At 39.2% G+C, this 10,819-nt stretch overlaps 1 protein-coding gene across 1 annotated transcript in view; it reads left to right on the forward strand.

Annotated features, from left to right (window-relative positions):
* The window catches only part of FARP2 (FERM, RhoGEF and pleckstrin domain protein 2), a gene marked incomplete at both ends in the record, with an annotated part of 42,273 nt that overhangs the window by 13,446 nt on the left and 18,008 nt on the right, over positions 1-10,819 (forward strand). The window contains 6 exons of the mRNA XM_010132092.1: positions 1,356-1,451; positions 2,826-2,989; positions 3,136-3,204; positions 4,257-4,314; positions 4,909-5,148; positions 5,841-5,847. Coding sequence (XP_010130394.1) covers positions 1,356-1,451; positions 2,826-2,989; positions 3,136-3,204; positions 4,257-4,314; positions 4,909-5,148; positions 5,841-5,847 — 634 coding nt within the window. The remainder of the gene's footprint in view (positions 1-1,355; positions 1,452-2,825; positions 2,990-3,135; positions 3,205-4,256; positions 4,315-4,908; positions 5,149-5,840; positions 5,848-10,819) is intronic.

The raw sequence follows: 10,819 nt of genomic DNA on the forward strand, positions 1-10,819 counted from the left end.
AAATCATTTTCCCCCCCTCCCCCGCAAAGGAAAAAAAAAAAAACCCACAGGCAGCCAGCCTACTGCAGTATTTGCATTTGGGCACTCATTTCCCATTCATTTTGTGTCTTAACTGCTCTTTAGTTACTATGAGGCAGCTTCTCTCGGAGATGCATCAGCCACTGCAGTCCTACAGTTCCTGCCAGCCATCCTCAGTGGCCTCTCAGCCTCTGAGGTTGCTGTCATTTCAGCTCATTTTGGGTCTTTCTCTTGAAGTACCATTTTTCATCTCCCTTTGCTTATAGAGAGTGACAGGTGAATTGCTGCTGAGGTGTTTTTTCCCAAGCTTTGGGAATCAGTGGTACAGGGAAACGAGGGCTAATGTAGTACAGCAGGGTGAAGGCAGTGCCTGGTTTTAGCCAAATGAGCAGGCCTATGAGTGAGAGAGCTTGACAAGAGTTCATCACGTGTGTGGCAAGTACTCCTCAGTACACTGTACTGGCAAATAATAAAAATTGAAAAAATCAGCTTGGAGGAGTGTGTCTGAGTTCTGTGCAGCAGAAAAGGAAAGCATGTTAAATAAAATAAAACGCTCATCTTGCTTGTACCATGGAGTATTGTGAATGTCAATGGGGTTGAAACATTTCTTTCCTGTTTAGTTTCTAGGTTTTCACATTCAGTTTTCTAGTGTCTGCATGGGGACAGAGAGACATCACGCATTCCTGTATTGAAAGATAAAATTGCTTAAGGGAATATTATCACCAGAAATAAAAATCCAACAGAATGGGTTTAGAGGGTGCTGTGTGTGCACATGCACATGTCTATATACATAAAACCATTTTGGCTGGAAGACATCTTTGAGATCATCAAGTCTAACCATTAACCTAGCACTACCAGGTCACCACTAAATATCACTCAGCACCACATCTACACTTTTTTTAAATACCATCAGGGATGGCAACTCAACCATCCCTCTGGGCAGCCTGTTCCAATGCCTGACAACCTTTTCTGTAAAGAAATTTTCCCTAATATCAGCCTAAATCTTCCCTGGCACAACTGGAGGCTGTTTCCTCGTCCTGTTACTTTTTACTTGGGAGAAGAGACCGACCCCACCTCCCCACAACCTCCTTTCAGGTAGCTGTAGAAAGTGATAAAGTCTCCCCTGAGCCTCTCCTTCTCCAGGCTAAACAACTCCAGTTCCCTCAGCCGCTCCTCATAGCACTTGTGCTGTAGACCCTTCACCAGCTTCCTTGCCCTTCTCTGGACTCACTCCAGCACCTCAGTGTCCTTCTTGTAGGTACCTACAACAGAATTTTGTTTGCTGCTCTTGCTTACAAAACTTCTGCCAACTTTTAACTGTTACCATTTTAATTCAGGGTAATACGAAAATCAATACCTTCAACTGGTCGAAGGTCCGTAAACTAAGCTTCAAGAGGAAAAGATTCCTTATTAAACTCCACCCAGAGGTTTGTGTAAGTTTTAATGTAATAGTAGGCTGGTCAGTGTAAAATCTATATACTTAATTTTATTATAAAAAATTCTAGAGTTTGTAATTTTATAAAACAACTTTAGTGGGGTAGACTTAACTTCATCATTCAAGTAAAAATCTTTGCTTTCTCACCCCTGTGTCTGCTGTCTTAGATTTTTAGGTTTCATGTATCAGCCTCAGCTTGTCCTTGGCATAGGCATAAACATGTGTAAATGTAGGATAGAAAAAAAAAAAAAGCCAAGTATTTAGTGCATCATTTCTCAGTACCTTTACTCTGAAAAAGTTACATTTTACATTTCCCTTGGATGTAAATGGAAGTTAACATGTTCATGAACACTGATCCGTTATTGTCAAAATGAACTAAGGTAACCTTAGCGCTGAAATAGTAAATCTCTGTTATTTACGTAAAAGTGTGTTAGAGAGCACAGTAGGCTGTAGCTCCTTAAAAGAAACTATAGTACACTGCTGATACAAACAGTGAGTAGTTTATGAGATTATTTCCTCCAGGAACTTGTTGACTATGCCCTGCTCAAGTGAAAAATCTGGTAGAGTCCCTTAATTCAAATAAGAAAAACCTGATACATCTTAGTGCATAATAGATAGCTGAGATTATATTGTTGGACCTTCATTTTAAGGACTATGTGATTGCTCTTGCTACAGCCTTGTCTTTTCTGTATGTCTGTATAGCATAAGTGTTACTTTTCATGCGTGGCTGATTTGCAGTAGCTGTTTTTGATTGCAGAAGTCATCAAATTTGTTTCCACAGTGGATGACTAGATGATGTTCAGTGTAGGTTGTTTGTTTTTTTTTTTAAATGGGGGGAAAGATGTTTGAACATAATATATTTATGTGTATCAAGGAAAGCTGAAGCAAGATACACTGTCTACATATGTCTTACAAAACAACCCTCAGAAGTTTCCTGTGATAATTGTATTCTGACATACACAGTCTTTTCCAGTCTTATCTAAATCTCAGGAATTAAGACAAGCATCAGAACTTCTAAGGAAAAAGTATTTTTTTAAAGCGCTATTATTTAACTTAAATATTTTAATTTCTTTCAAATTATTAGTTTTATGATTCCGTGTTTCTTAAGGTGGATTATATTGAGCGTGTTTCTGAAGTCAATTGCCTTTTAAACATTCTTACAGTTGCAAGATAAATGAGTATTTTTGAAAGCTAATAAGTTATTTAAACTGCATTCAGAATCACTTCCATCACTTTAAGGCAAATGAGAAGTGACTTAGCAATATATTGCATCTCACAGGAGTTCAGCCTTTTTGTTGGCACCTACTAGTATTCTGCTTTTCTTCTCCAGTGCCATTTTATGTGCAACATAACTTACGTGTTTTGTTCATAGGGCCCGTATCAAGATACATTGGAGTTTCTTTTGGGAAGCAGGGACGAGTGCAAAAACTTCTGGAAGATCTGTGTTGAATATCACACGTTCTTTAGGCTCTTTGATCAGCCAAAGCCAAGGGCTAAAGCAGTGTTCTTCACCAGAGGGTCATCATTCAGATACAGGTAGGGAGAAACATAACAGATTTATTGAAGCTAATTTCCTTATGTCTTAGAAAATGAGATCAAAAAGAAAAGTTATTCTAAAGTCATTCCATCTATAATTCTCACCCACTGCATTTTATAACTTTTGTACTTTTGTGGGTTCACAGTGGACGAACACAGAAGCAACTAGTGGATTATATTAAGGACAGTGGCATGAAGAAAACCCCATATGAAAGGTAAATACAAATAATTTTGTAGGGTGAAATGTCAAGACTTTCATGGTGCCCTTATTTCCTAAATTTTGGTGTTTCTAAATGATGCTTGGAGGCTTGGCCATTTGATGACTTCTAGGTTACTGAGATCTGTATCAAATTCTAGGTAGCCAAACTAAATTTTAAAAATTTATAACTTTGAAATGATGTAAAGAAGCTTAGGAAAGTTTCAGTATTGTATTTTAATGTCCGTGGACAATGTGTGACTTAGCTATCTAAAAATTCAGTATGTTTTGAAGTTTCACTGAAATTAGTGAGGACTCACCTGTATGTCACTGTAGTGATGCAAGTATCCAGTGGCAGTGTTCGTAACTGAACTTGGGATCTGCAGATCTGAAACTGTAACCTTCAATACTTGTTCATTTCTAAACATATAAATAAAGAAATTAAGAATGTGAATTTTCATTATAAAATTGTCATTTACTTTCTTTGATATGAAACCATCCTGTTTACATGTGGGAAACTCTTCACAGTCTTTCATCTGAAAGGTGATAGGAACTTAATAGGAATTTTAAGAAGTTTGCGTTAATGTACTATTAATAAATATTTTTAAAGTCTTGGACTCTAGTTCCTTTTCTGTACCTTTTCTGTATGAAAGTGATTTTTCTAGTAAAATATTGACATAGAATGAATGAGTGTGATGCAAACACCACTTTTTGGGATGTAACAGAATTTTATATGCCATGAATTATAAGGTTGACTGAATTGTAAGTTGTTTGTAAAACACGCTGGTTTTGAAGCCATTCATTTGTAGGTGTTTATACTGATGACAAAGGAAGAAGTTAAACTAAGTGTGCTGTTTAGTCTAGTCTTCTGCCTCCAAATTGCTCTTAACTTCTTCAGTGTTGTGAATGATCTGGCTTTATTCCATTTTCTGTAAGTTTCTTACTCCTGCATTGTTTAATTTACACCTCTTGAGATGTTTCTGTTGGCTACTAGAATGGAAATAGCTGAATGGGGAAGGGAGAAGGCTGATTTGTGTCTGGGAAACTCAGAGGATGCTCTTTGTTCTGCAGGAGGCACAGCAAAGCCAGAGTGTCCACTCGCGCCTCGAACACAGATGTGCCAAAACAGGTCAGTTATGCGGCACTCTCGATACTGCAGTCAGGGAAGTTGAAAACTAGCTTTCTGAGATGATGGTGAAGGAAAGGTGATCTGAGCGAACTTGTTTGTCTGGAACTGCTTTCACTGTGTGATCTCTGTCCCTAATGCAGTTTTTCTCTTTTTGCGTGTTATTTTGGAGAATTATTTTGTCTTCAGGTGCTGTCTAACTGCTTTCTGTGGAAATCTTGTATAGATGCCTTCTCTAATGAGTGGCAAGAATCAAATGTTTCACTGAATGTCCTTGCTTTACGTGCAAGAGGGTAAGAAAGCATCACAGGATTTCACTGTTGTTGTTTTGCGTTACTTTCCCTTGTGGATCCTTTTTCAGCAGAGACTATAGAATACGAGGATTTAATCTTCCATCCAATTACCAGAATTCAGGAAAAAAGATATTGCCTTTTACTGAGGCTGCTGGATCGCTTTCTGCATGCAATGTTTTGTTTGTTGTCAAGTGAGCTCTTTTTGAAGCATGTATTCCTTCTGCATCAGAACTGAATGTTTCATTTGTTTTTATGTATTATAAAAATCTTTTTATCTGTGCGTTTCTACTTTTTTTCCTCTTAGAGTGTCCTATTTACTGAGTGCCTGAGAACCCCAGGGTCTCCTGCCTCAGCAGCTGCCGCCTTCCACTCAGTTCACTCATCGGCCACTCCTACTCCTGTCCTGCCCATTTTTGCAGAAAAGAGCCCTTCCTCTTTGGATACTCAAGCGCCAATCACAAAGATGCCAGAAAAAAACACTGCAGCACCAGCAGAACTGGAGAGGAAACTGATGCAGCAGCCGGGATCTTCCATGCTCCAAGGTGTTGGGTTTGGTAGTGTTGCAAGCAACTGTATCCCTGCTTGTCCTCTTGTTGAGAGTGGTTGTGGTTTACATCTAGATGTAGACAGAAGTAGTAATGAGAGCAGGGTTGCTGTTTGTAAAAATGACAATGATGAGGATGACTTTACCACAGGTGTTTTCGTTGCTGAACAAAAGCATCAGCATGGCAGTCGAGGTGCCCCTCTTTTGACATTGACAAATTCACAGTTACAGGTGTCAGAGGAATTTATTGATGATGACCCAGCAGAAATTTCTTTTTTTGCTGGGGGCTCTGAGGCGTTTTCATACGTGTACAGTGGTTTAGAGTTAAAGGGCTCTGATTTTCCTCAGCATGTGGTAGAGTCACCTGGCTCAACTACTGAGGCCTTTCTGCAAAATACAGTGTCTTCTCAGTCAAGTCCTGACAGGTACTCAACTGAAGCAGTAGATATGAATATGGAAGATGAGTTTGAATTTGAAGAAGGGAGTGATTTCAATGGCAATGAGAGACCATCAGATACCTCGGAGCTGTTTGAGGTGAAGGCCCAAGCAAGCAGAATGCAAAGCCTCCTGAGCCCATCCGAAACAAGTTCACTCATCAACAACCGTTCTGAGAGCAGCTCCCTCAATAATTTGCCACTGAATGGTACGTCCTCCCTGCATGTGTTCAGCTCCATGAACAATTCAGAGGCCAGTTCCATGGTGAACTTCCCTGCCTACTCAGTTCGCTCTGAGTCCAGCTCAGCCTTTCAGTTTGTGGACATTATTGACCAGCTGGAACAGCTGAGCTACCCGCCTACCACCACGGAAGACTCTAGCAACACGGACACGGACTCCTGGGACTCTGAAACTGCTGCACCACTGGATGTAAACCTTTTCTTTAGTAACCCTTTTTCCCAAGCCACCAGTGATAATTTTGCTTTTGACTTTCAGAATAATTTAAAAAATCTCACGCAAGAAGACTGGGCAGAGAAGACAGATGTTGATTGATTCTTGATTTTTGTGATGGATCCCTTCTATGCTCTTCAGGCTTAGGAGTCCAAAGGGCGTGGTGTCAGTCATTTTAAGCACGAAAACTCTGAATTCAGTGGCTGGATTTTAAATCACATAAAGTAGTTGATTTTTTTTTTTTTTTTTTAAACAGACCTCTTCGGTTTCCCTCAAAGCTTCCGGTGCTTGATTTTAAATCACATAAAATAGGTTATTTTTTTTTTTTTTTTTAAACAGACCTCTTCGGTTTCCCTCAAAGCATCCTAGCTTTGGTCCTTTGCATCAGACTGCATCCAGAATGTGTTACAACAGGCTATCATATTTGCAAACTATGGCATTTAGGAAAACCCACTGATTTCAGAGAAGTATCATCAGCGGCTCATGAAGACATCACGAATTACAGTATATTGCAGGATTTCTTTGGCTATGAATATATCTGTAAGAGTCTGAATGAATATGCTGTTCCTGCAAGACCCAAATGGAACAGTCACTTTTGCACAAGCTTGTTAACAAGCAGCCACATCCAATAAATTAGCTGTCTTTCTGTGCTGCAGTGAGAGTCCTCAATTTTGTTTTTTTTTATTGTTTCTGCAGTCAAAAAAATGGACAATCTTCAAATCACCTATTAAGGAAAGTTTTTAAATACTAACCTATGCAACATGTTGGTGGTATTCTTCAAAGAATAAATAACCTACATGATAGTTTAGAAGAAGGAATGTGTATGCAATCTGATGAAAATAGCAGTCGTCAAAATTTCTTGTGAAGACAATCATTGGATTATCTGACTTCAGAGTGCCTTCAGTAGTCCTGCAACAAACAACTACCCTTCTGCTTTACAGCAGTTCAGAGATAGACTGTATCTTAGATAGACTTTTGTCTATCTTAGATAGACTTCTGGTGCATAGTCCGTAAAAGTATCCCCATTGCATTTTGTCTCATCTTTGTTTTCTTTATTTAATCACTCTGCACAAAAATGCTTACAAATTATTTCGTAGAAGTGTCCTTTATCTGTGGAACACAGATGGTGGTAAATTTGGTGATAGCTTTAACTTTTTCTTTAAAATACGGGCTGTATTCAGAAAAATACTGTGATCTTTCTGAGACATTGAGATGTTAGGTGAAGTGAATACGGCAGACAACGTTTCGAGCTTCACTGCTTTTATAGATTTCTTTAGTCAGGTGACTGAGGCAAGGCTTGATCCGTAAGTTAGAAAGGGTAATTGAAAAGACAGTTACTGAACTGGTCACATAAATTTAGCAACATTTATTGAGGTGAAATTCTAACGGTTCTTCCTGTCTGCCAATCTCATGGACTGGGGAGGTGAAATTCTGAGCTTCAGCTCGTAATAGCTTTTTTTAAGATTATTTTGCTTTTGTATGAGCAAGAATGTGAAATGCATTACACCTGACCAAAAACCTGTGATGGAAAGCATCATCTCGTTCAGCCGTTTGTTTTTGGGGTTCCATGTTGCACATTTTTCCGTCCTTTGCAGAGAGAGTGCAATAACAGAACAATCAACGTCTCCCAGAATAAGTAGCTTACAGTTACAAGCATAACGTTATGCTCGATATTATTCATACCAGCTTTCTTAAATGTGTTCTTGATGTATCGTTAAAAGATCTTCATTATTTACTGAAACATTTAAAAAATATTAGTATTTCTCAAAGTTCTGATAACTAAAACTTCAAGGGAATTCCTTTCAATGTCTGGTAGAACACAAGGAGGTAAAACTTCCTTTAATCACCCATTTTTTTCTGTTTAGTTTTAAACAAGATATGATTAGTCTTCACAGCATTTCCCCGTGATTGCTCTCTTTGACTGCAATCACTGTTGTTCCATGAGAAACCTGTAGCCTCTGCCAGTGACATGAAAAATCAAAGCACATTTAGAACAAAGTATTAGTTTGGACCTACAGGCATGTACAGCAGTTTGCTCTTTTTTGTTGTCTATAAATGCTATAGGTTATTTTTATTTCTTCCATTGAATGTGTGTACTGGCTCTTTGTGTGACTTTATTGATACCTGTGGAGATGATCTGATGTCAGTGTAACGTGACATTTCTAAATAGGCACTTGGAGGAGGTTTTTGCTTGTGTCCAAAGCTGGTACCTTTAACTATGTTTTTAGGCAGTTTGTCTGATTTCCCTCCCACAACTAACTACATGATGTAACCTGAAAAAGGAAAACAGAAAAGACAGAATTCTGTCTGCAAACTCTCTTACAGCTGGTAGTCAGGGACAAATACAGATAAAGATTTAGAAAAGGGCTGTTCATTTCTTTGATCTTTAAAAAAAAAAAAAAAGAGTCAGGGTTCAGCTACTTATAGGTAACTGTGCCTGTCTCTGTTTCACGTTTTGTGCCTCAGCCACAAGCATTCTCTCTAAACGTGTCAGAATTGCTTAGTATGGCAATAAATCCAACTAAATTCTCTAGCTTTTCAAAAGACTTTAGGAAGAAGCTGCCTGTATTTTCAATAAACCAACTGGGAGAAGGCTTGCCAAGTAAGTTTTCTTGCACCGAAGTTTGAAAAGGCATCTTCAATGTTTTCTGCTTGTATTTTGCAACTATGCACACCTTTCATTGGCAATTTTAAATCTCAGGGATTTTTTTAAGTAATAAAGTGTAATGCTCAGCGTAATGCTGCTTTTGTTTTCTAAAGGACTGAAAGCGGCTAGGATCTCAACCCTTTAGTTTAGAGCAAGATGTGTGGATACACTGGTGAGGATGGGGTGGGGGGAGCTTTGGCCCAGTAAGGAGCTGTTCAGATGAGGGTTTTAGTTAGGGATGTCACCAGCATCACTGATCCTTCACATCGTCTGACTCGTCTCTATTGGATTTGGTGTACTTGTGCTAAGATGATGCTGGTCGGCGCCTACAAGCCAATATGGTGTACTTGCAGGCTGTGTGAGAGTTCAGTGCTGCTGCCTGTGCCCATGCCACCTGCTAGTTATATCTTTGCTCTTGCTAGTTGATAGCATATAGTTGTCATGGTTTCTTTCTTGTATTTTCTGATTTTCAAAGATATGTGGCTTCTGAGGATGCAGTTTCATGCTTAGCTCTGTTTTATTCATGGTTTTCCAGATAGGCACAAAAGAAGAGAAAGTTTAGTTTGTAAGTAGAGTTTTTATTATAAAGCTGTGAGAAAAAGGTACTTTGTCATTTCCTCCAGAGGACTAAGTTCAGATTCACCTTCCAATACAGCTGGAAGAAACCCAACCTACCTTCAAGGGAACAGGACAGCTCAGTGCTTCTCAGTGAACTCGAGTACCACTTGTGAGATATTCTAGTGCAGTAGAGCCATGTCAGACATTGTCTTCTCCCCCAGCTGTCTGCTGAGGTGGCAGGAGAAGGTGGTGAGAGAAGGACTTTCCATTTTCTGTCCACATTGTTTGTTTTTGGGTAGCATGAGGGAGTCGGTGAATTCTGATGCAGTGTGGTTATGTCCCAGGTGCCAGTGATGCTGCTAAGCTTTCAGTGTTACTCCTTGTGGTATGTTTTGTTTTCTTTTTGCAATGTTCATATTACTAAAACTTAGTTCCTGATACTGACTTCCATGTTTTTCCTGAGCTCACAAATTTTCTGATAAGAAGATGAGTAGCATGCTGGCATGTCTGGAGTTGGTTCCAGCCACCTAACAAAGAGAGCTGGGACCCTTGCTGACCTTGAGCAGCAAAAGCTGCAGGAAAAAGTGGGGAGATTACGTAGGAAAAATCAGAAGATCTTTATCAAGTATCCCATGCACGCTCGCCTTGAGAAGAAAGCATTTGAGAAGCTGTGGTAGGAGCAGATGAAAGCCTAGGTGCTAACCTTCACTTACCCGTAAGTGAGTAGTTGTCCTCTCCTCTTCCCAACATTTTCACTTCTGCAAGTATGTTGTTTCACATTTGTTTTCTGCCCCCATCTGTGGAAGGCTGAAGGGAGACGTATATAGGTACATATATTTCTAGTCAACATACAGATTTTAGTGCCGTGTTTTTCCAGTACGGAGAACCAGTGGGGTCCTGCTCCGTCCTGTGCATTCACCAGCTGTTGCAGGGTTGCTCAGCAAATGGAGCATGCTCCTTGGTGAAATGGGGCTGTTTTCCATCCTTCCGATTCCCTGTTTTCCTGTTTTAGCAAATACATTCAGCTGAAGGAAATTAGTGGCTTTTCAAAATGAGTTTGGCTGATCGGTTTAGCTCTTTTATTGTACTCAACTTGCACATTGCAGTGCAACTAAAAGACACTAAGAAATGTGTGTCTTAAATGGGTAATTTAATCTGCACCTGTAGTCCTGTATGTGTATTCTTACAACTGTTCTATGCTTAAACATATTTATTAAATGTAAAGCACTACATCACAGCATTTTTGATCTTCGTGTATGCAGTTAGTGGAACTCCTAATTTGCACGAAACGTGCGTCATGGAATATTTTCTGACCCATCCCCCACTCAGTTAAACTTTGGTAAGCTTTATTAGCCTGTGTTATCTATGGTGTGTAGACTTTAATTTTAAAATATTCATTATTCAAGTAGTACATTCTGTATATTTCCCAGGACTAACTGTATTTTATCTTAGGATGGAATAGGACGATATATTGATCTACTTTGCTTTCAGCTTTTAATTTCCAGTGAATTTCAGAGTTGCTGGATAATATCAATTATTGATCTCCTTTTTCCTGTGTATATCTGTATTGTGGTAGGTTAT

Source organism: Buceros rhinoceros, unplaced genomic scaffold (genome assembly GCF_000710305.1).
Source record: "Buceros rhinoceros silvestris isolate BGI_N320 unplaced genomic scaffold, ASM71030v1 scaffold19072, whole genome shotgun sequence".
Taxonomy (NCBI): domain Eukaryota; kingdom Metazoa; phylum Chordata; class Aves; order Bucerotiformes; family Bucerotidae; genus Buceros; species Buceros rhinoceros.